The following is a 27,477-nucleotide window of genomic DNA, read 5'->3' on the forward strand; positions in this document are numbered from 1 at the left end:
TTTTATTTTTTGTAGAGGCAGGATCTTGCTGTGTTGCCCAGGCTGGTCTCAAACTCCTGCCCTCATGGGATCTTCCCACTTTGGCCTCTCAAGCACTGAGATTGCAGGTATGAGCCACCATGCCCAGCCCTGCACATATTTTTTTATTTTTATTTTTATTTTTATTTTTAGAGACAGGGTCTCCTTCTGTCACCCAGGCTAGAGTACAGTGGTATAATCACAGCTCACTGCAGCCTCCAACTCCTGGGCTAAAGTGATCTTCCCACCTCAGTCTTCTGAGTAGCTGGAACTACGGGCGTCTGCTACCATGCCCAGCTCATTTTTAAAAATTTTTTTGTAGAGACAGGGTCTCACTATGTTGCCCAGGCTGGTCTCAAACTCCTGGGCTCAGGTCACCCTCCTGCCTTGGCCTCCAAAAATGCTGGGATTACAGGCATGGGTCACCATATCCAGCCAATATTTTTAAACAAATATAGAATGCTTCACAGATTTGCATGTTCTCCTTATCCAGAGGCCATGTCAATCTTTTTTTTTTTTTTTTTTTTTTAATTTGTTTTGATATAGGGTCTTGCTCTGTCAACCAGGCTGGAGTGCAGAGGCACAATCACAGCTCCTCCTGAGTAGCTGGAACTACAGGCACATACCACCATGTCCAGCTATTTTTATGGTTTTTTGTTTTCTGTTTTGTTTTGTTTTGTTTTTTGTAGGGACAGGGTTTCACCATGTTGCCCAGGATGGTCTCAAATTCCTGAGCTCAAGCGATCTGCCCACCTCAGTCTCCCAAAGTGTTGGGATTACAGGTGTGAGCTCAGCCCTGCCTAATTTCTCTGTGTCATTCCAATTTTTAGTATAGACACTGCTTAAGTAAGCACTTTGCTATTGATTTTGCAATTGATCCTGTTGACCAGGTTGTCCACTGATGTTCAGATGTTATCCTTTAATCAGTTTTTTGTTATTATTGTTGTTAATGTTGTCATTTTATTAGTAAGAAGATATCAACATGATAAAGAATATCATTTCTCTTTAACTAAAGAGTAAAAGCAAATCCCCGAGGGGGAAATGTGGAAAACTAAGGAATTGACCAATTGTGCTTATACTAGTTTAGTTATATGAGATTAAATAAACATACCTCAGAGTAGCCATGACAAATTGTATCCACTGTATTGCAGGAAAAACCTAAATAAAACAAGGAAAAAAGAATAAAATTAAACCTTTTACATTGAATATTCAACCTAACTCTATGTTCATCATTAACTATCTGTACAGCATAAAGTTTCTTCAAAGCCTAATCTCAAAACATACTACAAGCCTGAGAATGAGTCAAAAGGCTGAACGGGCCCCTGGAAAGACAAGGCGCTCCTTTTTTCCTCTCTTATTTCTGTTTCCCTGGGAAATAGTATGATTTTTTAAAAAATAGAGATGTGGATTAAAAATGACTAAATGAAAAAAGTAAGCTAACCAGGCACTGTGGCTCATACCTGTAATCCCGACACTTTGATAGGCTGAGGTAAAAGGATCACTTGAGGCCAGAAGTTTAAGAAAAAAGAAACCTGGGTGAGAAAAATAATAAAAGGAAGAACAAAATGGCGAGGGAGTAGGAAAAATGTTGAGAGACAATACAGAGATGTGTGGAAAGAATAGGTAAGAGAAAAGACAAATACTAGAGTTCACTGATAGGAAGAAAGAGAAAAGAGAATAATAGTAAACCAGAAACTGAAGAAAAGTTAGTAGTATGGAGAGAGAGACTGTGAGTGAAAAACGCAGAACAGGAAAGAAGAAAGGGAGAACACAAAGACAGGGAGAGCTTCTGACCTTACCAAGTCCCAACTGTCCTCCAGAATGCTAGCCTCTAGTGGAAAGGTCATAGGGACTTCAGTCCCAGCTACCCTTGAGCAGCTGATCCTTCCTAGTCAGGTTCTGAATCCTGAAGCAGTGAACAGGTGGCTCCACCCCTACCCCAGTTGGGCTCCTCCTATACCTAATCCTGCCCTGTACCTTGGAGGGCAAGGAGAAAGGTACTGACAAGTGCAGGAGAAAGCCAAGCAGAAAGAATGAAAACAGAAAGACCAGGTGACAGGAAAACAAAGTTGTAAGTGGCATTAGGAATTAAAAGGAGCAAGAGGCAGAGTAATAAAAAACAGACAGATACAGAAGGGGCAGGATTGAGAAAAAAAGAATGAGTCATAGTGAAAAGATAAATAGAGCTGCAATAGAGAAATGGAACTAAAAAAAGGGGTGGGGGGAGAAATAAATGGGATAGAAAGGAGGTCTCCCTAAAATTTGCCCTTGTTTAGAGACAGAAGCCTGTGATGGAAAAGAGAGATTGCATATTCACTCAATTAATAAAGTTTTAGTAATACTAGTGAAAAGCTGAGGTGGTTATTAATGTTTGTCATAAATTACATTATTTATTAATACACTGATGCTTAAATATCAACTTTGTGCAAAGCAGTGTGTTATGGAAGATATAAAGATAAATAAGACACAGACCCAGCCTTCTAACAGCTTATAATATAGTAGGAAAAATGGCCTGAATGCCAAAAACTCAAATGATCTGCGCACAGCCAAGAATATACCTACACAGAGTAGCACTCAAAGAGGATTTGGAAGAACTGATAAAATTTGGACAAAGACTGGAGGAAAAAAGGGAGCAGAAGGAAGACCAATCCTTTGTGTAATTTATCTTTCATCTAGCCATAATTGCATATAGTCTACAAATCCTTATTGATAACAAATTAAATCACTTGCATGACTAGAGTAATTTAAATACATGACTAATTTATTCATATCAGGTTAAAACTACAGTCCAAAGCAAAACAAAAAACAGCCAGATGCAATGTCATGCACCTGTGGTCCTGGCTACTTGGGAGGTGGAGGCAGAAGGGTCTCTTGAGGCCAGGAGTTTGAGGCTGCAGTGTGCTATGACTGTTCCTGTGAACAGTCATTGCACTCCAACCTGGGCAGCACAGCAAAACACCATTTCTAAAACAAAATAAAACACGGCCAGGTGTGCTGGCCCACGCCTCTAATCCCAGCACTTTGGGAGGTCAAGTTGGGTGGATCACTTGAGGTTAGGAATTTGAAACCAGCCTGGCCAACATGGCAAAACCTTGTCTCTACTAAAAATACCAATATTAGCCAGGCAGGGTGGCATGCACCTGTAATCCCAGCTACTCGGGAGGCTGAGGCATGAGAATCACTTGAACCCAGGAGGTGGAGGCTGCAGTGAGCCAAGATCATGACACTGCACTCCAGCCTGGATGATAGAGCGAGACTTCATCTCAAAATAAATAAATAAATAAAAATAAAACAAAACAGAAACCAAACCAAACCAACCAAACAAAAAGATTATAGTCTATAGTGGAAGACCAGACATTGTTAAATAAAGGTTATGTTCTAATCACTTTGCTTAAATTGTTAGGTAAACAAATAAATAAAAATACCAGGAAATTTCTAGATCCGAAATCCCCAGCATAAGGTCTTAGGAAGTATTTTAAGGCCTCTACTCACACGTCTTACCTCATAAAGGTGAGCAGACTACTGACAGTTTCACCAAGTGATAAGAAAATGCTTTGAGACAAAGGACTGTTGTTTCAGTCAAGAACAAATCTCATGTTGTTTAGAGAACAGCCATTCCAAATTAGTCTGCTGCTCTTGTCAGGACAATCAATGATGAATAACTTTTCTCTTTAGCATTCTCTTCTAAAACATCTATACCATCTACCAACATTTGGGGATTTACTTTCCAGTTTTTCTATCAAAATTAGTCCCATGCTTGCTGTATATTCAGTACTTTGTCCCTTTGAAGTATCTTTGGAAACAATCTTGCCATCTTCCTTTTCTAAAAAGGCTAACCCAAGCTCAAATGATGAAGTAGGTGATATTTACTTTCAGTTTTCCTTTATCTCTTTTTAGCAAAAAGCTCCTTGCATGCCTGCGGTCCCAACATTACTCAGCAGGCTGAGGCAGGAGGATCTCTTGAGGTGGAGAGGTCCAGGCTGCAGTGAGCTGTGTTTGCACCATTGCACTCACACTCTAGCCTGGGTGACAGAGTGAAACCCTGTGTTTATATATAATCAAAAAAACCAAAAAAAAACAAAAAAAACAAAAACAAAAACAAAACAGCCAGGTGTGGTGGCTCACGCCTATAATCCCAATACTTTCGGAGGCCAAGGCGGGTGGATCACAAGGTCAGGAGTTCAAGACCAGCCTGGCCAAGATGGTGAAACCCCATCTCTACTAAAAATACAAAAATTAGCTGGGTATAGTGGCAGGCACCTGGAATCCCAGCTACTAGGGAGGCTGAGACAGAGAACTGCTTGAACCCGGAAGGCGGAAGTTACAGTGAGCCAAGATCATGCCATTGCACTCCAGCCTGGATGACAGAACGAGACTTCATCTCAAAAATAAATAAATAAATAAAAGCTCCTTAGCAAGTTCAAACCTACCCCAATTCTTAACTTATTGGGCTACTATATATTACATATCAATTGAAGTCAACACATATTCATAAAATTGCTATCATGAGCAAGTTACTCAAAGTCAAGAAAGACACTTGCCTTTGTAAAATATTTTTATTTAACCAAAAAGTTTTCTAAAAATAACATTTAAAGATTTCTAGGGCCAGGCATGGTGGACCATGCCTGTAATCCCACCACTTTGGGAGGTCGAGGTGGGTGGATCACCTGAGGACAGGAATTCAAGACCAGCCTGACTTAACATGGTGAAATCCCATCTCTACTAAATACAAATAATTAGCTGGGCATGGTGGCGGGTGCCTGTAATGCCAGCTAGCTACTCAGGAGGCTGAGGCAGAATTGCTTGAACCCAGGAGGTGGAGGTTGCAGTGAGCCAAGATTGTACCATTGCACTCCAGCCTGGGCAACAAGAAGTGCTTTTGAGTTGTATCTTAGTAACATTATTGCCAATAAAATGAAGTTTGGAACAAAAGCAAGGAAGGAAATGCCCAGTGCTAGAATTCATGGTGTAATGATTAATGGATATGTTTCTGTCTGACTAAAAAGGATAATACTCAGAATATAAAGTATAAAACAAACATTGTAAGAGGGAACTGAAGATAAAGATTTAAGAGGGCACCTGACTACTCTAAATAAATCCACCACTCCTGGACTGAACAAATTACACTCCAGAATTTTGATAAAACTTGCCAGTTAACCTAATAAACCATTTGAGAAAAATTTGAGAGTTCATGTAAAAATGGGAAAGTTGCCAGAAACCTGGTGATAACTAAATTAAAGGCAAAAAGATAGTGAAATCTGCAAACCAAACCATACATCAAGGATCTTAGTATTGATCCCAAATAAGAATCTAGAATGAATTGTCCAAAAGATGTGTTTGCAAACAATTAGGAAAAAAAAAGTAATTGCTAAGTCGGCATGGGTTTACCTAAAAAAAAAAAAAAAAAAAAAAGGCTGGGTGCAGTGGGTCACACCTATAATCTCAACACTGGAGGTCAAGGCAGGAAGGATCACTTGAGACCAGGAGGTCAAGATCAGCCCAGACAACATAATAAAACCCTGTCTCTACAAAAAATACAAAAATCAGTCAAGCATGGTGGCACATGCCTATAGTCCTAGCTACTATAAAGGCTGAGATAGGAGAACTGTTTGAGCCCAGGAGTTTGAGGCTGCAGTGAATCACGATTGCACCACTGCACTCCAGCCTGGGCAACAGAGGGAGAACTTGTCTCAAAATAATAATAATGCCAGACTAATCTGTTCTCTTTTTGGATAGAATTACTAGACATATATCTGAAATTCTAACAAAGCATTTGGTGAGACATTTCATGCAATAAAAATTAGAAAACAGGCCAGGTGCGGTGGCTCATGCCTGTAATCCCAGCACTTTGGGAGGCTGAGACAGGCAGATCATCTGAGGTCAGGAGTTCAAGATCAGCCTGGCCAACATGGAGAAACCCCATCTTTACTAAAAATACAAAAATTAGCCAGGTGTGGTGGCACATGCCTGTAATCCCAGTTACCAGGGAGGTTGAGGCAGAAGAATTGCTTGGACCTGGGAGGCGGAGGTTGCAGCGAGCCGAGATAGTGCCACTACGCCCCAGCTTGGGTGACAGAGCAACTCCATCTAAAAAAAAAAAAAAAAATTAGAAAATAGAGGCTGGATGCAATGACTCATGCTGTAATCACAGTTCCTCAGGAGACTGAGGTGGAAGGGTCCCTTGAGCCCAGGAGTTTGAGGCTTCACTGAGTTACGATCACACTACTGCACTTCAGCCTGGGTGACACGGTAAGATCCTGTTTCTACAAAAAATAAAGTAAAAAATTACCCAGGTATGGTGGCACATGCCTGTAGTCCCAGCAACTCGGGAGGCTGAGGTAGGAGGATAACTTGAGTTTGAGGTTACAAAGAGTTACGATCACACCACATAATGAGACCCTGTCTCTTAAAAAGAAAAAAAAAAAACAAAGTAGACAAAGTAGAAGCATAATTAAGGTCATTCACTGCACAAATAAACCTAAGGGAATGCTAAGTAATTGATCAATATTAACCTAGCAATGACTTCTATTGATATGAACCAGCATACTGACTTGGCACTGTTCTGTAAAACACTTTCATCAATGACTTGAAATAAAACATAGTGAGCATATTTATCAAATGAGTATTACGTATCTATTGTTGCATAACAATTTTCTACAAATTTGGTGGCTTAAAATACACATTTATTATCTCACAGTTTCTGTGGGTCAGAAGTCCATAGCATGGCTTAACTGGGTCCTCTACTTCAGGGTCCCTCAAAAGGCTATAATCAAGATATCAGCCACAGGCAGAGCCTCCCTCATTTGAAGGCTCAAATAGGGAAGAATCTGGCTCCAAGCTCATGTCATTGTTGTAATTCAGTTCTATGAGGGCTGTTAGACTGAGGGCCTCGGTTCCTAGCTGTTACCAAAAGACTTCACTCAGTTCCTTGCCATATGGACTTCTGCAAGATCTTCTCCTAGAAAGATGGAAGGTACAATCTTATGTAAACAAATCACTGAAGCAAGATCCCATCACCTTTCCCATATTGTTTTTGAGATAGATCTTACTAAGGGATTATACAAGAACAAGAACATCCAGAGGCAGGGATCACTGGAGGTCATCTTAGAGTCTGCCTACCACTGTGTATTCCTCCAACACATCAAGCATTTTTCCACTTCAGGTCATTTGCAATAGTTGTTTCCTCTGTCTTGAGTGCCCCTTCCTCCAGATAATCACAATGGGGTCCTTCTCATCCTTCAAGTATCAGCTCAAATATCATCTCTGAAATGTAACATTTATCAAATTTTCAAGTACCTTGGTTATATGTTTGTTGTCGGATTCCCCCAATAGACTATAACTTCCTTGAGGGTAGGTAACTTATCTGTTGCGTTCTAAATAAAATGCTATTTATAATAATACCTGTAGTTGTCCAGCTTTTGAAATGCGGCCAATCCAAGTTGAGACATGTTGTAAGTGTAAATATCCACTGAATTTCAAAGTATAAAAGAAAGGGTGTAAAATATCTCAATGACATATTTATATTGATTGTATGTTGCAAGGATATTTGGGATATTATCTAACCTTTTTTTTTTTTTTTTTTTTTGAGACAGAGTCTTGCTCTGTTGTCCAGGCTGGAGCACAGTGGTGCAATCTCAGCTCACTGCAACCCCCACCTCCCAGGTTCAAGCAATTCTCCTGTGTCAGCCTCCTAAGTAGCTGGGACTACAGGCGCCAGCCACCATGCCTGGCTAATTTTTGCATTTTTAGTAGAGACACGGTTTTACCATGTTGGCCAGGCTGGTCTCAAACTCCTGATCTCAAGTGATCCACCTGCCTCAGCCTCCCAAAGTGCTGGGATTACAGGAATCAGCCACTGCACCCAGCCTATTATCTAAATTATTACACAAGATTATTTTGGATATCTGGAGATACAATATCTCCAGTACCTAAAACAGTGCTTAGAAGAGGCACTCAGTATTTGTTGAATATTTACTCAACAATGTACCAAACTTGTGAGGAATGACAGATTTAAGATCTAAAAAGATCTAAACACTTCAGAATGAGTATTATTAAATAAAAGTTAATAGAAATAAATGTAAGTATACTGTACTTGGGTCTAAAAAACCAACAGGGCAGAGATTAAGATGAAGAATATAACAATTATCTTATTTTTTAAATCTTAAGTGCTATTATCCAATAGAAACATAACGTGTGTCACATATGTAATCTTAAATTTTCTAAAAGCAACATAAAAAAGCAAGAAAAAAATAAGTGACTTTTTTTTTTTTTTTTGAGATAGGGTCTCACTCTGTCACTCTTGCTTAATTATAATGGTACAATCATAGCTCACTGCAGTAACAAACTTCTGGGCCCAGAGATCCTCCCACCTCTACCTCCCAAGTAGCTAGGAATGCGTGCCTCCTATCATGCCTGGCTGATTTTTAAATTTGTTGTAGAGATGAGGTATTGCTGTGTTGACCAGGCTGGTCTCAAGTTATCCTCTAGCCTTGGCCTCCCAAAATGTTGGGATTACAGGCGTGAGCCACTGCGCCTGACTGAAATTAATTTTAATAATACACTTATTGGCTGGGCGGGGTGGCTCACACCTGTAGTCCCAGAACTTTGGGAGGCCAAGGTAAGCGAATTGCTTGAGCTCAGGAGTTCAAGACCAGACAACATGGTGAAACCCCATTTCTACAAAAAAATACAAAAATGAGCTGGGCTTGGTGGCACGCGCCTTCGGTCCCAGCTACTCAGGAGGTGGAGGCAGGAGTTTCGCTTGACCCCAGAGGTGGGGGATTGGGGTGAGGCAGAAGTTGCAGTGAGTCAAGATTGGGCCACTGCATGCCAACCTGGGTGACAGTGAGATCCTGTCTCAAAAAGTAATAATAACATATTTTATTTAACTGAAGTATCCCAATTATTATCACTGCAATGTGTAATCAATGTAAGTATGTCATTGAGATATTTTACATTTTTAATTTTGTACTTTGAAATTCAGTGGGTAGTTACACTTCCATGTCTCAACTTGGATTGGGTACATTTCAAAAGTTCAGTCGCTACATGTATTATTATAAATGCATTTCTATTTAGATAGCTTTTATAACTAGGTTATGGAGGCTGTTGCATTTGGATTTTATCTTGCAGAAGTGCCATTATAAATTCCTGAGCATTATAAAGGCTTTAGTGAGTACATACTTTATGCCAGGCACCACTCTCAATGCTTCATATGCATTAACTAATTTCATCTACTCACAATCCTATGAATTATTATTATCCTAATTTTACATGATAAAATTGTGAATATTAACACAATGGCAATATACAGGACTAAAAGATGAGATTGACAAGAGTTAGGTTATTTTTATTTACTTACTTATATCCCTCTTTGACTTAGATAATATTTCAGGTCATTTACAAAACTACATAAATAAGACAAAATAACATGAGTTGAAAGTGGGACAAAAGAAGGAACATTTCTGCTAATGTGACTTGATTCCTGAATGTTAAACTCTGCGTTTTTAAATGTTATTTTATTGCAAAAACAATATTAACATAATAGAAATCCAAAGTAAAAAGTTTCCTGTAGTCCTATTATCTTGCTAAAACAATAATTTAATTCTTGCCTATATGCATATTCCATTTTTACAAATTTGCAGTAACTGCAGCTAGTATTTTACATTCTATTCTTTTTTCTCAGCATTATGCCATAATTTTTTCCTTTTATTAGTCTTATGTGCTTTCTCTCCACTCCCTCAGATGGTACCCAATGTTAAATCCTAGTGTATTTCTCTGTATTTTTTCTCTATGCTCAGCAATACACATTCAAATATATACACACATATATGGCAAGGGGTATTGCTGAGGCAGCAGGGTTTTTAAAAATGGGATCATATGTTTCTGTACACACTGCTTTTCACACTATTTCACAGATATCTTTCTGCTTTAATAGAAATAGTTATAATCCATTTTGATTGTTACATAATATTCCACATAAAATCATTTATCCAGCAATTCTTCTAATGATGGACATGCAGATTATTTTTGTTTTCTGCAAACAATGCAGCAATAAACATCCCAACACATATAACCTCCTTCTGTGCTGATTTGTTGTTGTTAGAGGCAAGGTCTCATTATGTTGCCCAGGCTGGTCTTGAACTCCTGGGCTCAAGGGTCCTCCCACCTCAGCCTCCTGAGTAGCTGGGACCACAGGCATGTGCCACCATGTCTAGCTAAAAGTTGTTTAAATTGCTTGTAGAGATGGGGTCTCCCTATGTTGCCCACGCTGGTATTGACCTCCTGGGTTCAAGCATCTTCTTGCCTCAGGCTCCTAAAGTGCTGGGATTACAGGTGTGAGGCACTGCATCTGGCCTTAATATCATTTTTTCCATGAACTTTTTGAAGTCCGCTTGCATGTGGTCCAAGAAGGGAATGTAAAAAGAGCCAAAAGTATTTTGAGACACAGACATGGAATAGTTTCTCCTTCAGACAAAAAAAAAAAAAAAATTTAGGCCTCACAGGAAAGGTAATAAGCAAAATCAAACTAAGCAAATTATATAGTGTGTTACAAGTTGAAAAGTACTATGGAAAAAAATAATGAGGGGAAAGGAGATGGAAAGCAGGGCAGTCAGGGAGAAGCAATTTTTAAAAGATGGTCAGGATAGGTCTCAGTAAGAGGTTGAGGTTTCAGCAAAGACTTGAGGGAAGTCAAGTAGTCAGCCATGTGGATATCCTAAAAGAAAGCGTTCCAGAGGGAGAAAATACAAAGGTCTTGAGGTAAGGGACATGCATTGTGTATACCAGGAACAGCAGAGAGGTCAGTGAAACTGGGGCCTCACTGGCTTAAGGACAGAAAAATGGGAGTTTATATATTAATTGCCTTAGCCAATCATGCTATTTTTCTTCCTCTTCACTCCAGTTGCTATGCTGAGTCTTGTGGACATTCATGCAACATGCCCCCTCCTCTTCACCTCCATACAACACCCAGGGTAACTCTTTTGATTTTCCACATCAGTGTCAACTGTGGGATTTTATGACTTCCAAAATATGCCGGAACTATACTCAGTTTATTTTTGAAGATCATCATCAAGGTCCTGAGGCCAAAAATCTAATTACTACTATTATTATTATTATTATTATTATTTTTTTAGACGGAGTTTCACTCTTATTGCCCAGGCTGGAGTGAAATGGTGCAATCTCGGCTCACTGCAACCTCCACCTCCCAGATTCAAGCAATTCTCCTGCCTCAGCCTCCTGAGTAGCTGGGATTACAGGTGCCCACCACTGCACCTGGCAAATTTTTATATTTTTAGTAAAGACAGGGTTTCACCATGTTGGCCAGTCTGGTCTCAAACTTCTGACCTCAGGTGATCCACCCACCTTGGCCTCCCAAAGCACTAGGATTACAGGTACGAGCCACCGTGCCCAGCCCAAAAATCTAATTATATCTTAACACAACTGACTAGGACCAGAGTGCTATTCAAAGGAAGGATTGGGACAATTACTTTTGCAGTTTATAGCAAAAGTGCCAATTTTTCCTTTCCCTATCCAACCAATCCACTTCCCTTACTTCTACAAAACCTACTTTTAGGCCGGGCATGGTGGCTCATGCCTGTAATCCCAGCACTTTGGGAGGCTGAGGCGGGTGGATCATTTGAGGTCAGGAGTTCAAGATGAGCCTGGCCAACATGGTGAAATCCCATCTCTACTAAAAATAAAATTAAAAAAAAAAAAGTAGCCAGGTGTGGTGGCAGACGTCTGTAATCCCAGCTACTCAGGAGGCTGAGGTAGGAAAATCACTTGAACCCAGGAGGTAGAGGTTGCAGTGAGCTGAGGTCAGGCCTCTGAACTCCAGCCTGAGTGACTAAATGACTCTGTCTTGAAAAAAATTTAAAAATAAAAAATAAAAACCTACTTCTAAACTAACCATGACTAGATAGTCACTGTTGATCAATTCTACTAACTAGGTATAACCAAAGTTATTTATACTGAGAAGTGAATAATTTTAGAAGTTTAAATGTTTTATAAAGAAATTTTAAAACTCTTAATAGCTCCATATAGACTACAGAACAGAAAATTCTTAGTTTGACTTCAAGATTCTCCCCTACCTGGGCTTAAAACTGTTTTACTATCTCCTGTTTTGAGAACTCCCTCCAACCAAGCCAGTCACTCTCCCAAAGCATCATGTTCATTCCCACATCTGCTCCTTTTCCACTTGTTCTCTAATGTTCTTTCTTCCAAGGCTTAACTCTATTTCCACCAATTACATAAAGCCTTGTTTCACCACCTCAGTTCATAGTTTTCCCCTCTTCTAACTTCTATCACTTGTCTTGTAGCTCATAGTGTTACGGGATCTTTGGGGTATCCATTTTCTGGCCAGAAACCTCTGTGGCCACAGTGCCTTTGCCCGAGTTCTTGTCCTGCATCCAGGAGGAATGAGGTATGTGGACAATGAAGGGTGAAAAAGACAAAGATGAGCTTTATTGAGTGTTACAGCGGCTCAGAGGAGACCTGCAGTGGGTAGTTCCTCTCTGTAGGCAGGTTGTCCATCGAGTATTCAGTTCTCAGTAGAGAGGAGGCCCTGCAGAGGGTGGCTCCTCTCTGCAACTGATCGTCCTGATGTCTGCAGCTCTCAGAAGAGAAGAGGCCCTGGAGAGGGTGGCTCTTCTCTGCCCACAGGTTGTCTCTGCAGCTCTCAGCAGGCAGGGTAGGTCCTTTCTGCAACTGGTTGTTCCGTCATCTCCAACTATCAGCAGAGAGGGTAGCTTCTCTCTTAGGCTGGTTGACCCATAGGTCTCTGCCCTCTTTGTCCTCTGGCAGTCCTCTGCCCTGCTCTGGGTGAGCCCAGGGCTTTTATGGACCTCAGAGGGAAGTACATGCCGATTGGTCCATGGGCAGCCATGGCAGGCCAAGAAGATGCACCACGAGTCCCTACTCCAGTCTTCAGGACTGGCAGCCTGGACCCCTGTCTTCAGGCCCTCCCTGACCTGAAGGTGGAGGTCTTACTGGGGACTCACCCTCTTCTACCCAGGAATCAATCTGCCTCCTGCTGCCATTCTTGGCCCCAAGCCTGCTCTGACATTGGAGCAGGGCATGAGAGTGGAGAGAGGCCAGGCGGTGGGAGCAGACACTCCTGAGCTTGCAGGGATTGCGGTAGGGTGTCTAGCTGGTCCCCCAAGGGTGCAGGCTGCAGAGATGCCCAGGTCCTACACCTGGGAGGGCAGCCACAATGGCACCAGGGGCTCCTGAGTCAACTCAGAAGGGGCAGGGCTCCCACAGGCTTCATGGAGTGTGCAGCCCTAGTCATACCTCCCTGCTGCAGCTGGCTGCCATCAATAGGGCAAACTCAAATTTTTCTGAACTTCCCCAAACACACACACACACACACACACACACACACACACACACACACGACTCTTTCAAAATTTATATATAATCAAACTGGTTGTCCATGATTGGATCCTGTTATCACTGATGACTATTTATACACATAAATTTTGGATACATACAATGGTTAATTATAGCAGTAAGTCCCTTACAATGCATTGTATATGTTCTCTTACCCTTACATGCATTTGTTCATCAAATCTTGTGAATTCTATCTACCCTTTAAAAGTCTGTCAATTCCATCCACACTTCTTCAGCCTTATTATGTCCTACTGTATGACCTTAACCTCTTCCAACTAGACTACTGCCATACCCCATTAATTGGCTTCAGTCCAATCTTCTCACTTTCAATCCATTCCCTTCATTCCTGAGTAATGTTGTTTTTGTTTTGAGACAGAGTCTTGCTCTGTTGACCAGACTGGAGTGCAGTGACAGCAATTAGGGCTGACTGCAGCCTCGACCTCTCAGGTCCAAGTGATCCTGCTGTCTCAGCCTCCCAAGTACCTGGGACCACAGGCACACACTAACACACATGGCTAATTTTTCTACTTATCGTAGAGACGAGGTTTCATTACATTGCCCAGGCTGACCTCAGTGCTGTGTCTACACACAAATCTAAACTTATTCTCCTGGTTAAAACTTCTGGTGACTCCAAACCCTTTAGCGTGGTGAGACCTTTTCAAATCCGCCCCATGGAAGCTCAGTAATAATCAACCAAAATAAAAAAGAGTGGCAGCAGCTGCTGCCCCAGTTCGCCTTTACACAGACTGATCTCAACCAATTCCCCAATATGCCTGTGCATAATTTTCCCATTGCTAGAAATGCCCTGTTTCTCTTTGCCTCATGCACACCCCGTCTTATTTCAAGGTCCAGCTCAAAAGTCACCTGCTGTCTACAACTTCCTCTGATGCTCCTGAGCAGGGCTGGCTGAATCCCTGCCTCTTTACAATAAGCAAATACAGTCTTTTTTTAATTTCTTTTTTTTTTTTTTTTCTGAGACCTTGTCTCGCTCTGTCACCTAGGCTGAAGTGTAATGGTGCCATCTCGGCTCACCCAAACCTCCGCCCCTTGGGTTCATGCAATTCTCCTGCCTCAGCCTCCTGAGTAGCTGGGATTACAGGCATGTGCCACCACACTCGCCTGATTTTTGTATTTTTAGTACAGACGGGGTTTCACCATGTTGGCCAGGCTGGTCTCGAACTCCTGACCTCAGGCAATCCACCTGTCTTGGCCTCCCAAAGTGCTGGGATTACAGGCGTGAGTCAACGTGTACAGCCAGAAATAATATTTTACAGCAATTACACTGTACTGCTTAAATCATTATTCCTACACCGCCTCCTCCCCCAACAAGGTGCGTGCCTTCAACACAGAACTGTCTTGTTTCTGTCTATTCCGTAGCCTCGCAGGCAAAGCCAGCGTCTGGCACAAGCCAAGGACCGAGTGACCACCTGCGGAACATAATTATTAGAATTGTGTCTGGGGTTCCTGGAGGGTGGGCCTTGGCTGGGCGGATCCCAGGAGCCTGGCGTCTCCCAGGGAGGTGCTCACCTCAGGGCGGGTCTAAGAGGGCCCTGCCTGCCACACTAACCGCAAGCCTGGCCAAGAAGCTCAGGGAAGCCGCGTAGCCACTGCCCGCCTGGGTCAGGGCGGTGACGGAGCCTGACTGATAATAACAGCTGAACTTGACCGACAGACTGACCTAGGGTTGGAGCGGGTCCCAACCAACTGCCTGACGGCCCAAAGTTAGTAAGAAGGGATGGCAGGCCTTGTCATCTTCGAAGGAGAGGAAGGGCAGCAAAAGAATTGCTGTAGCGTTCCTACGCGCGCTTCGCGCCTCTTCTCACGCGGAGAAGGAAAAGGAAGTGGGCGAACCCGCCGGGAGACTCGCCGAGTGCGCGCGCGCAGCAGCCCATTTTCCCGCCCCCAACGTGGCCCGCCCTTTTACCCAGGCCCTACGCGAGCTTCGCCGAGTACGCGTGCGCGGCAGCTTTCTCCCCACCCCACCCCCCCGCCCCTCACGTGGCCCCACCCTCTCACCCTACACAGACGTGAGCCTCTTGGGGTGTCCACGTGAGCGCGCGTGAGCCCGCCCCCCCCAGTCACGTGATCGCTGACTCCCGGCGTTCTCCACTACGACTTACCTACCTCCCTTGCCCGGAACCCGGCGATATGGCTGCCGCTGTGTCCCGCGCCGCGTCTATCTCCCCGCTGCTTCCCCTTCTCCTGGGCTTCCTGCTCCTCTCCGCTCCGCATGGCGGCAGCGGCCTGCACACTAAGGGCGCCCTTCCCCTGGATACGGTCACTTTCTACAAGGTAACAGGGGCGTGGGACGTCGCGCGCAGGTGCTGTCGGGCCGCCTGGAAGAGCGCGCGCCCGTGGATGGACGCTGGACACCGGGAGCTGACGGGAGGTGGTCTGTAGCAATGGTCCCAGGGCTTCCCGGAGTCCTACAGGCCTAGTGGACTCTGAGCCGGGGGAATGTTATGACCACCGGGCATGCACGCTTCAGGGCCCTGGCGCACCCGTGCTTTTGCAGCATTTATACTTGCATCCTCCCTTGCAAAGATGCAGCCGAGGGAACTGGGTTCCCCTTCCCTTCACCTAGGGGGAGAGGGTGGTGCCTGGAGAGATCCAACCCTCGAATCCCAAGTGGGAGAACCGGAGGGCGGTGCGAGGCCGACGCCACTGGGCTCCCAGCTGTGGTAGCGGGGAGGGATTGGCGGGGAAAAATGCAACATGTTCGCGCCCCTCTTCCCCAAGGATGGATTGCAGTCTGCTTTGCATATGCAAACAATGATCAGATATCATACATCTTGAATAGTGCAAGCTTGAAGAATAAGCTTCAGTTCAGCCACCCTGAAAAGCAGGGGCCCCCAACCACCAGGCCCGTGGGTGGCCTGTTAGAAACCGGGCCGCACAGCAGGAGGTGAGTGGCGGGTGACCCAGCATTACATCCTGAGCTCCACCTCCTGTCACATCAGCTGCTCGCGGGATCCAGGTTGTGTGCTTCTTACGAGAATCTAATGCCTGATGATCTGAGGTGAAACAGGTTCATGTCGAAACCACCCAACCCCCCACCGCCGTGGAAAAATTGTCTTCCATGAAACCAGTCCTTGGTGCCAAAAAGGTTGGGGATAGGTGTTGTAGAAAACATCTTGGGTTTGGCAACAAAATGAATAAAATTGGGTCAAGGCATGGAAGAATTTGCCACTACCTCTGCCCCTCCCCCTTCCATTTTTGCAGAATTAAGGATCCTGGCCTGGGTAAATGGACGGTTGGAAATGGTGGCAGAATGCAATACCGCAGCCCCAGTCCCCTCCTCTTGCACCTGTCTTCACCCACGAGCAGCTTTTAACTTCCTCTAGGAGATGGGCAAGCTTAGTGTTGCAAGAGAGCCAGTCATTTCATTTTCGAGTTTTGTACTCATTGTGGGGAAGTGAAACCAAGAAGTAGTTTTCTCCAGTGGTTGAAGTCTTCCCTGTTTTCAAGCATTCCCTGTCATGGACTTGGCACTTGTAGCTCATTCAAGGCAAAATTTCAAGAATTTAAAAGTGTAGGCCGGGCATAGTGGCTCATGCCTATAATCCCAGCACTTTGGGAGGCTGAGGTGGGTGGATCTCCTGAGGTCAGGCGAGACCAGCCTGACTAACAAGGTGAAACCCTTTCCCTACTAAAAATACAAAAATTAGCTGGGCATCGTGGCAGGCACCTATAGTCCCAGCTCCTTGGGAGGCTGAGACAGGACAATTGCTTGAACCCGGGAGGCAGAGGTTGCAGTAAGCCAAGATTACACCACTGCACTCCAGCCTGGGCGACAGAGCGAGACTCCATCTCAAAAAAAAAAAAAAAAAAAGTGTGGGCCGGGTGTGGTGGCTCATGCCTGTAATCCTGGCACTTTGGGAGGTGGAGGTGGGTGGATCACCTGAGGTCAGGAGGTGGAGACCAGCCTGGTCAACATGGTGAAACCCTGTCTCTACTAAAAATACAAAGATTAGCTGGGCGTGGTGGTGGGCGCCTGTAATCCCAGCTACTGGGGAGGCTGAGGCAGGAGAATTGCTTGAACCCGGGAGGCGGAGGTTGCAGTAAGCTGTGATCATGCCATTGCACTGCAACAAGAGCAAAACTCTGTCTCAAAAAAAAAAAAAGGTGTAGGTATGGCTGGTTGGTTGTCAGGCACACTCAGACACACCCTACAGCACCTTATGCTTTGGGGGCCTTTATTGGCAAAGTGACACCCCTACCCTACCCTGCTCCATGGGAGTGAGATAATATCACAGAACAAGTGTAACCCAAAGGGAAACTTTGCACCATAAAGCTAACAGTGTTTTCTACTATTATCACCCTAATCTAGGTCGACATTACAATAGCCTCTTTTCTGGTCTCCCTGCTTCCACTCTTGAGTCTCCACACAGTAGCCTAAGTCCTACATGACCTGATTCCTGGCTTCCCGTTCATCTCCCAACCATTCTCCTCCTGTCTTTTGAATATTCCTTGCTCTTTACTGCCTTAGGATGTGTTGCACTAGTTGTTCCTTGTGACTGGAATATTCTCTGCCCAAACTTTGAAAGGCTAGTTGGTTACTTCTCATCATTCAGACTTAGGTTAAGTGTTTCCTTCTTAGAATTCTTCCTTGATTTATCTTCCCCCAGTCTAAAGTGCCAGTCACGTTAATCTGTTTTATTTCTCCATACAGCACTCATCACTGACTTTTTTTTAAATCCATTTTGCTATCTTTCTCTCTCCCTGGAATATTATGTGCTCATGAAGAAGCTCCTTGTCTGTTTTGTTCCTGATCATCTGCACTGCATAGCAGATTACCTGTCTCATAGAAGGTGCACAATAACTAATTTGTTGCATGAATGAACAAAACGTTTTCTCCAGTCTCTTTTCAAATCTTCTCTTCATCACCATTGAACCAAAGGGAAATGTAATAGTGTTTTGTCTGGCAGCCTTGTTCCACGCTTTGCCTTTTGGTGATTTCCAGTATCTTTTTTTGTTGTTGTTGTTTCTTTCCCTTCACCATCACTAGAATGTTAGCTTCATGATCTAAGAGATCCCATTTTGTTCCCTGCTGTGTTCACTTAGTATGGGGCCTGGCACATGATAGGTCCTTAGTAACTTTTTATTCAGTGAACGAATGAATGAATAATGAACTTACCTATACTTTAAAGAAGTGAGTTGCCTAATTATAGGTAATGGTAGAGCTGATTCCTACCAGCCCATTGGACACCAATGGCTGGTAGGAAGTAGATGAGGAAAATAGATTTCTAAAGCTATCATTAAGAGATAACAGGCCGGGCGCGGTGGCTCAAGCCTGTAATCCCAGCACTTTGGGAGGCCGAGATGGGCGAATCACGAGGTCAGGAGATCGAGACCATCCTGGCTAACACGGTGAAACCCCGTCTCTACTAAAAAATACAAAAAACTAGCCGGGCGAGGTGGCGGGCACCTGTAGTCCCAGCTGCTCGGGAGGCTGAGGCAGGAGGATGGCATAAACCCGGGAGGCGGAGCTTGCAGTGAGCTGAGATCCGGCCACTGCACTCCAGCCTGTGCGACAGAGCGTGACTCCGTCTCAAAAAAAAAAAAAAAAAAAAAAAAAGATAACAGACCACTTCGGGAGGCCAAGGCGGGTGGATCACAAGGTCAGGAGATCGAGACCATCCTAGCTAACACGGTGAAACCCTGTCTCTACTAAAAATACAAAAAAATTAGCTGGGTGTGGTGGCACCTCTAGTCCCAGCTACTTGGGAGGCTGAGGCAGGAGAATGGCATAAATACGGGAGGCGGAGCTTTCAGGGAGCCGAGATGGCGCCACTGCACTTCAACCTGGGTGACAGAGTGAGACTCTGCCTCAAAAAAATAAATAAATACATAACAGACTAAGATAACAAGAGAAAATTCTTTATGCGAATGTTTGCCATTCAAAACCATTCTGCCTTACCCTTGTAACTAAGAATGGTGGAAGTAAAAGGTGGAGATCTCTAAATTATATTTTAATGTTAGACCACCGTATAATTATTAATATTATTCCATAATACAAATGCAGGCCCTTGAAAGTAGGTATCCCGTGTTGTGCTTTTTAAACAAGTGCTTCTCCCCTTCCCCAACATGTAGCATCTGCTACAAAGCCTGAGTATTGTTCATTCATCAGATATTTTCAGAACATCTGCCACATTCTAGGCACTGTTGGGCACTAGGGATACAGCAGAAAACAGGTCAGACAAGGTCCTTATTCTCATAAATGTATATTCTAGTGGAGATGGTGGAAAACAAGCAAATAAGGATTTCAGAGAGTGAGTAATGCACTGGAGAAAATACAGCAGGGTAATGATACCAAGGTATGATGAAAATGCAACCATATTAGACAGTCTGATTGGAGGAGTCCCCAGTAGCAGGGGACATTTGAACTGAGCCTTGAATGATAAAGAGATAACCATGAAAAGAACTGGGGAAAGGACATTCCAGCCAGCAGAGAGCAAATGAAAAAGCTCTGAGTGGGAGTAAGTTTCATGTGCTCAACTGAAATAAGGCCAGTTGGGCCAGAGGGATGTGAACTCATTTGTATTTTAAGTCTTTCCTGCTTTTAGGCCTCCAGAGCTCAGGCTTTTTGGCATTTAAAGATGACCTGTTCTGGTGTCTTTTCCTCCCTCCTTTGTGTCCCTAAACAGTGTTAAATATTTTTAAAAACCAAGAGGACATGAGTACACGGTAAAGGACAAAGACTAACAAGAACATTGTATCTTTTTTTTTTTTTTTGAGATGGAGTTTCGCTCGTCACCCAAGCTGGAGTGCAATGGCACGATCTCGGCTCACTGCAACTTCCACCTCCTGGGTTTAAGCAATTCTCCTGCCTCAGCCTCCCGAGTAGCTGGGATTACAGGTGCCCGCCACCATGCTCAGCTAATTTTTGTGTTTTTAGTAGAGACAGGGTTTCGCCACGTTGGCCGGGCTGGTCTCCACCTCCTGACCTCAAGTGATCCACCAGCCTCAGCCTCCCAAAGTGCTGGGATTACAGAAGTGAACCACTGTGCCCAGCCCAGAACATTGTATGTTTGCCTTTAGCCAGAATTATGTCAACTTGACATAATTTTTTTTTTCTTTTGAGAGAGAGAGAGAGAGATGGGGTCTCACTCTATTAAACAGGTTGGATTGCAGTGGTGTAATCGTAGCTCACTGTAACGTCTGACTCCTAGGTGCAAGTGATTTTCCACCTCAGCCTCCTGAGTAGTTTAGCTGGGAATACAGGTGTGTGCCACCGTGCCTGGCCAATTTTTTTTTTTTTTTTTTTTTTTGAGACAGAGTCTCGCTCTGTCACCCAGGCTGGAGTGCAGTGGCCGGATCTCAGCTCACTGCAAGCTCCGCCTCCTGGGTTCACGCCATTCTCCTGCCTCAGCCTCCCGAGTAGCTGGGACTACAGGCGCCCGCCACCTCGCCCGGCTAGTTTTTTTGTATTTTTTAGTAGAGACGGGGTTTCACCGTGTTAGCCAGGATGGTCTTGATCTCCTGACCTCGTGATCCGCCCGTCTCGGCCTCCCAAAGTGCTGGGATTACAGGCTTGAGCCACCGCACCCGGCTTTTTTTTTTTTTTTTTTTTTTTTAAGCCAGCTGTGTTGTCCAGGCTGGTCTTGAACTTCTGGCCTCATGTGATCCTCCCACTTCAGGCCCGCAAAGTGTTGAGATTACAGGTGTGAGCCACCATGCTCAGCCGTGACATGATTATTTATAGTGATTGCTTGTGATGAAAAAACTTGATGATAGGGATCACTTGGATTAGGAAACAAAACGTCGATGGAAGTGAGAAAGGCAGTGTTATGCTAAAGTGGCTGGTTAGATAAAACTTGTGCATTGGGAGAAACCATCAAAAGAAGTCCTTGGCTTCCTCAGTAAGTTAAATGTAGACTTAGCATATGACCTCCACAGTTCCACTTGTAGGTATATACCCAAAAGAGTGGAATACAGGTTGCCAGGCGCAGTGGCTCACGTCTGTAATCCCAGCACTTTGGGAGGCCAAGGCGGGTGGATCACGAGGTCAGGAGATTGAGACCATCCTGGCTAACATGATGAAACCCCGTCTCTACTAAAAATACAAAAAATTAGCCGGGCGTGGTGGTGGGCGCCTGTAGTCCCAACTACTCGGGAGGCTGAGGCAGGAGAATGGCCAGAACCAGGGAGGCGGAGCTTGCAGTGAGCTGAGATGGCGCCACGGCACTCCAGCCTGGGCGACAGAACAAGACTCTGTCTCAAAAAAAAAAAAAAAAAGAGTGGAATACAGGTGTTCAAACAAAACATGTTACGTGAATGTTCATAGCAGCACTATTGACAGTAGCCAAAAGGTGGAAACAACCCAAACATTCAGCTGATGAGCGAATAAATAAAATGTGGTCCCTCTGTACAATATAATATTTATTTGGCCATCAAAAGTAACAATGTACCAATACATGGTACAACATGGATAAACTGAAAACATGCTTGGCTGGGCGCGGTGGCTCACGCCTGTAATCCCAGCACTTTGGGAGGCCAAGGTGGGTGGATCCCCTGAGGTCGGGAGTTTGAGACCAGCCTGACCCACATGGAGAAACCCCATCTCTACTAAAATTACAGAATTAGCCAGGCTTGGTGGCGCATGCCTATAATCCCAGCTACTTGGGAAGGCTGAGGCAGGAGAATCGCTTGAACCTGGGAGGCAGAGATTGCAGTGAGCTGAGATCGCACCATTGCACTCCAGCCTGGGCAACAAGAGTGAAACTCCGTCTTAAAAAAAAAAAAAAACATGCTAAGTGAAAAAAGCCAGACACAAAAGGCCACATACTGTACATTTCCATCAGAATAGACAAATCTATAGAGACAGAAAATACATTAGTGGTTGCTGGGGCTGGGAGGAGGAAGACTGGGGAGTGACTGCATAATGAGTATGGGGTTTCCTTTTGGGATGATGAAAATGTTCTTGGCACTGGATAGTAGTGATGGTTGCACATTCTTAATGCACTGAATCACACAGAATGTACACTTTTAAATGGTTACAATGGCAAATATTATGTGAATTTTACTGCAATTAAATGTCTCTCCCCGACAGTTTAAAACCCAGAGATCTAGCCAGAGAGAAGTGTAGTCTAGGGAGAGCACATTGCCCCACGCCTGGCCTCTCACTAACTTAACTGCCCTGAAATTGCTGGGTTCAAAATCCAGCCTATCCAGCCAAAGCGTCCTCCATGATGCCAACTCCTTTGTAGGTGGTTTTGTTTATTTTTGTCAGATTTCTTGTTCAGGGTTTACTGAGAAAGGCCTCCTGGGCTGATGAGCACGACAGGAGCTGATGTAGTGTGCAAAGGGTCTCCTTCACCTAACTGAAAGGAACCCTGCAGGAGAAGGCCTTATTATGTCTGCAGCCTTGTTTATTCTGGACAGGGTTGTGTATATCTTTGATTAGTGTGAACAGGTACTAATGGGGTGCCCTGCACATCGCTGGCACTCACTAAATTGTTAAATAAGTCAATGGGTGAATGAATAAATATTAATTTGTGAGAGCTTGCCTCGCTTGTGGGCTTGTTTCCACTCTATTTCTTAAACAGGGGCCCCTTGGGAAGGGGAATTAGCCCCAAAAGTCCCTGGAACACCCACTTGCTCAGCTCTATACGCCCTCAGGTCATTACCAAAAGCAAGTTCGTCTTGGTGAAGTTCGACACCCAGTACCCCTACGGTGAGAAGCAGGATGAGTTCAAGCGTCTTGCTGAAAACTCGGCTTCCAGCGATGATCTCTTGGTGGCAGAGGTGGGGATCTCAGGTATGGACAAGTCCAGGATGGCTGGGGAGGGCAGAGAGGGAGGAAGCTAGGAATCGTTTCCACTTGGAAGAGGAGTACCCAGCATCTTTCCTTCTGAGCTACCCTCAAGGAGTGTAAGTAAACAGGTTCATGGCCTCTAAAGGAATCTGGTGCCCATAGTAGGCTTAACCTGAGCAGATTCTGGGACCATGGAATCTCAGCTCAGCCATGCAGGTCCCTGAAGGGAAGGGAACCCCTGACATTCCACCCCTCTCTGACATTAAACTGTGAGAACTTTGAGCTCTCCTTGCAGGGAACAGAATGAAGAGGGCAGAGGGGGTGCTATGTCCCCTAGTGGACTGGGCAGAGGGGGTGCTATGTCCCCTAGTGGACTGCATAGTCAGTTCTTCTGTCTTCATTTCAGCTTCTGTACCAAAACTGTTTGGTTTTGGCTTTAGCTCAAATGCACTGATGCCACCACTAATCCAAGGGCACCTCCCAACCACAGTGACAGCTTCAGTAGTCGCCAGCATTTAGAGGTCAACAGGGTAAAGATCTGCGCCTCCCATTGCATTTTAAATCTTCACTTGAACTCTGCCTGAGAAGCAAGATGTATTATCTCCATGTTATACTTCAGGAAAAAAACCTGAAGCTCAAAGCTTAAAGGACTGTGGGCTATGGAGTGGCTCATCCAGAGCTCCACCTAAGTGTTTAGTCCCAGGCAGGGACTTACTTGTCTCACTTCCCTCCCAGCTTGGATGCCTCCATTCCGTAGTAAGCTGGAAACTTAGTAGAGAGTCTGGTCCTGGGTAGATAGAGATAGCTGGCACACCTCTCCAGGACAGTCAGTCAGATTTAACTCAACTTTAGGTAACTCCCTTGGTGCTTTTATTAGAAAAATAATAATAGTTAACCTTTATCAGATGTTTACTGTGTGCCAGGCCACTGTGCTGAGTGTTTTACATGTGTTTCATCTTTGCAAGAGCTCTATGAAGGAAGTCCCATGTGGTACTATTACCTCCATTGTTTCAAATGAAGAAATGGATGCTTAGAGTAACTTGCTCAAGAATGTGGAATTGTTAAGTGGCAGAACTAGGTTTGGAACCCTAGGCATCCAATACTACCACTACTAGTAGTTGGTCTTAGCCGTTTCTTGGCAAAGTGTAAGAAACCAGTTGTCACAGCATCAGCCCTTGGGGCTGCTACTGCCCGTTAGGAAGGGTGTTTTGCAGATACTAACAGCAGCTACCACATATTAAGCATTTAACCCGGCCAAGTATCATGCACATATTCCCTCATCCAGTCCTCCCAACAGCCCCCATGTGGCAGGAACTGTGTTCCTTCCCTTCTACATGCTCCCCTTTCTCACCCAGCTCCAGCCAGACTGGCCTTTCAGGAGACTGAAAACTCCTGAGCTTAGTCCTGCCTCAGAGCTTTTGCACTTGCAGTCCTTCTGCCTGAGACACTCTTCCCAGATCTTCGCGTGGCTGGCTCCAGGACATTCAGGTCCTTTAGCTGATGTCACCTTCACAGGGAGGCCTTCCATGACCACCCGAAGTGGGCTTTCTTACCCAGTCACTTTGTCACATCATGCTGTTTTGTTTTCCCGATGCCACTCATCACCTATGTTTATGTGTTTGTTATGTCTCTTCTCTCCCTTAGAAGAATATGAGCTTAATAGTCTTTTTTTTTTTTTTTTTTTTTTTGAGACAAAGTCTCACTCTGTTGCCCAAGCTGGAGTGCAGTGATGCGATCTCAGATCACTGCAACCTCCACCTCCTGAGTTCAAGCGATTCTCCTGCCTCAGTCTCCTGAGTAGCTGGGACTACAGGCATGTGCCACCATGCCCTGCTATTTTTTTTTTGTATTTTTAGCAGAGACGGTGGTTTCACTATGTTGGCCAGGCTTCTCTTTAACTTCTGACCTCGTGATCTGCCCGCCTTGGCCTCCCAAAGTGCTGGGATTACAGGCATGAGCCACCGCATCCGGCCGAGCTTAATACTCTTAATCACAACTAGACCCTCAGCACCTAGAACAGCATCTGACACATAGTGGGCATATAATAAATATTCAGAAGAATCTCCATTTTTTCATCTAACAGTTCAGAGTTTAATTATTTGCCTAGTGCTACATGGCTAGGAAGTGGTAGAGGAGGAATTCAAACCCAGGTATGTATGGTTGCTCCTCACTTTGAACCATTACATGGCCAAGAAAATTCTTCTTCCCTTCAGTGCAGGTAGGTCCCATAGCAATTTTCTGCCCTGAGTTCCTCATGGTCTTGCTTTTTGTGTCTGGTTTCTGCTCACAGATTATGGTGACAAACTGAACATGGAACTGAGTGAGAAATACAAGCTGGACAAAGAGAGCTACCCAGTCTTCTACCTCTTCCGGGATGGGGACTTTGAGAACCCAGTCCCATACACTGGGGCAGTTAAGGTTGGAGCCATTCAGCGCTGGCTGAAGGGGCAAGGGGTCTACCTAGGTATGCCTGGTTGCCTGCCTGTATACGACACTCTCGCCGGGGAGTTCATCAGGGCCTCTGGTGTGGAGGCCCGCCAGGCCCTCTTGAAGCGGGGGCAGGACAACCTCTCAAGTGTGAAGGAGACTGAGAAGAAGTGGGCCGAGCAATACCTGAAGATCATGGGGAAGATCTTAGACCAAGGGGAGGACTTCCCAGCATCAGAGATGACACGGATTGCCAGGCTGATTGAGAAGAACAAGATGAGTGATGGGAAGAAGGAGGAGCTCCAGAAGAGCTTAAACATCCTGACTGCCTTCCAGAAGAAGGGGGCCGAGAAAGAGGAGCTTTAAAAGGCCGTCTGTGGTTTTCCAGGGTTTGGTGGGGGTAGGGAGGGGAGAGTTAACCTGCTGGCTGTGAGTCCCTTGTGGAATATAAGGGGGTAGTGGGAAAAGTGGTACTAACCCACGATTCTGAGCCCTGAGTATGCCTGGACATTGATGCTGATGTGACCATGCTTGGGATGTCTCTAGCTGGTCTGGGGATAGCTGGAGCACTTACTCAGGTGGCTGGTGAAATGACCCCTCAGAAGGAATTAGTGCTATAGAGGAGAGAGGAGTATACCGCCCAGGTCTTTGACAGGTGTAATTCTCATTCAATTAAAGTTTCAGTGTTTTGGTTAAGTGGACCTGAAGCCATTCTGTTGTCTTTTCAAATTATACTTTGGTCTATGACCTGCTTTCCTCTTTGAATCTAAGCTGGTATGGACTCCACTTTCCCAGCGTAATAAACTGTCCTCGTAACACTGTGGAAACTGGCATACCTTTGTTATTTTCCAGTGATATTCAGACTGACATGGATTGACTGTTAATGGTAAAGTGTGTTGTCCATTTTCCAGTCCTTAAAACTCAGTAGCAGTATTGATGAATACATTGAACCAACATTGATGGACCATGGTGTGATTATTTTCCATGCTTTGTGAGGTACACATAGCAAATTCTTACTTTTACTGATATATTCTGTGACTTGGATTTACACAGCTAAATGATATAGTCCAGTCCAATCTGAAAATTAAAACATTTTCCATCTAAATCACTATCTGTCACTAAATAAATACTAACTTCTAGAAAGCAGACTAAAGAGCACTTGTGCCAACATTCACATCTTTTCTTCAGACTCAGAAGCAGTTATCTGCAATAGTGAGCTTCACGACAGCCCTACTTTCCTATTTAACTATGTGAAAATGTTATCAGACCACAGCTCCTGACGTATGTCTAATTGCACCCACACAAAGAATGGAGTTGGCAAATAAGACCTTGAATTGTTTTCCTCCATTTTATCCAGGTTGGTATGTTTAGTTACTGGAAACAAAAAATAGAGGAAATTCCATGTGTTGAATTGGATGGGACAAAAAATTGTGATAGCTTAGGCTAACAATTCAAACCAAGTAAGTAAAAGATGTTTAAACCTAAACATCCACCTGCTGACAGCTTACGTACTCTACATATGATGAATTTCCTTCTCATTACTTTAGTTCTCACTGAAACTTTTGGAAGATCTTTTTGGACACTTCTAACTGGTAAATTTGCTTTGGCTGTTCTAGTGTGTACCATGTAAACAGGATCACTTACAAAGAGCAAAGTATTCACTGTTTTATAGAAATTAGAATAAGATGACAAATGGCAGGTAGGGAAAGGACTCTAATATTAAATGCACCCACAGTCCGTGAATGAAGACTAATCTTGATTCTCAATTGTAAGAAGCAGGAATGTGACTACCTCCATGGGCACGGCACTGGATGCGTTCTGGCTGGGCATGGTTCTTTACAACCCCAGGGCCTTGAGTTGAAGAAACCTGAGCTATTGGGCAAAAC

General features: G+C 44.4%; 2 protein-coding genes across 4 annotated transcripts in view; one reads left to right on the plus strand and one right to left on the minus strand.

Annotated features, from left to right (window-relative positions):
• Positions 1-15,221, minus strand: part of TMEM116 (transmembrane protein 116) — a 49,710-nt gene extending 34,489 nt beyond the window's left edge. Inside the window, exons 1-2 of one of the 2 annotated variants that reach the window (XM_008004761.3) lie at positions 15,086-15,221; positions 1,130-1,176 (exon numbers count right to left, since the gene is read on the minus strand). In XM_008004761.3, the coding sequence (XP_008002952.3) occupies positions 1,130-1,143 (14 nt within the window). In that variant the 5' untranslated portion in view covers positions 1,144-1,176; positions 15,086-15,221. Of the gene's footprint in view, positions 1-1,129; positions 1,348-15,085 lie in introns of those variants that run through there. The other variant, XM_073021117.1, reaches the window with a different exon arrangement.
• A 180-nt stretch (positions 15,222-15,401) lies between these two features.
• Positions 15,402-26,292, plus strand: ERP29 (endoplasmic reticulum protein 29). 2 transcript variants are annotated; one of them, XM_008004758.3, is made up of 3 exons: positions 15,402-15,699; positions 23,029-23,167; positions 25,455-26,292. In XM_008004758.3, exons 1-3 carry the CDS (start codon positions 15,556-15,558, stop codon positions 25,955-25,957), a joined length of 786 nt encoding a protein of 261 aa, XP_008002949.1. In that variant the 5' UTR covers positions 15,402-15,555; the 3' UTR covers positions 25,958-26,292. The 2 variants fall into 2 exon arrangements, with proteins under 2 accessions (XP_008002949.1, XP_008002951.1); XM_008004760.3 differs by lacking the exon at positions 23,029-23,167 and having other exon boundaries at positions 15,439-15,699.
• The last annotated feature ends 1,185 nt before the right edge of the window (positions 26,293-27,477 follow it).

This window comes from Chlorocebus sabaeus, chromosome 11, assembly GCF_047675955.1.
Source record: "Chlorocebus sabaeus isolate Y175 chromosome 11, mChlSab1.0.hap1, whole genome shotgun sequence".
Classification (NCBI taxonomy): Eukaryota; Metazoa; Chordata; class Mammalia; order Primates; family Cercopithecidae; genus Chlorocebus; species Chlorocebus sabaeus.

What these genes read in the sequence shown, in the direction of transcription:
- ERP29 (XM_008004758.3), top strand. Translation starts at nt 15,556, where the DNA reads ATGGCTGCCGCTGTGTCCCGCGCCGCGTCTATCTCCCCGCTGCTTCCC. An exon ending in ATACGGTCACTTTCTACAAG is followed by an intron (nt 15,700 to 23,028) that starts GTAACAGGGGCG and finishes ATACGCCCTCAG; the next exon opens with GTCATTACCAAAAGCAAGTT. An exon ending in GGCAGAGGTGGGGATCTCAG is followed by an intron (nt 23,168 to 25,454) that starts GTATGGACAAGT and finishes TTCTGCTCACAG; the next exon opens with ATTATGGTGACAAACTGAAC.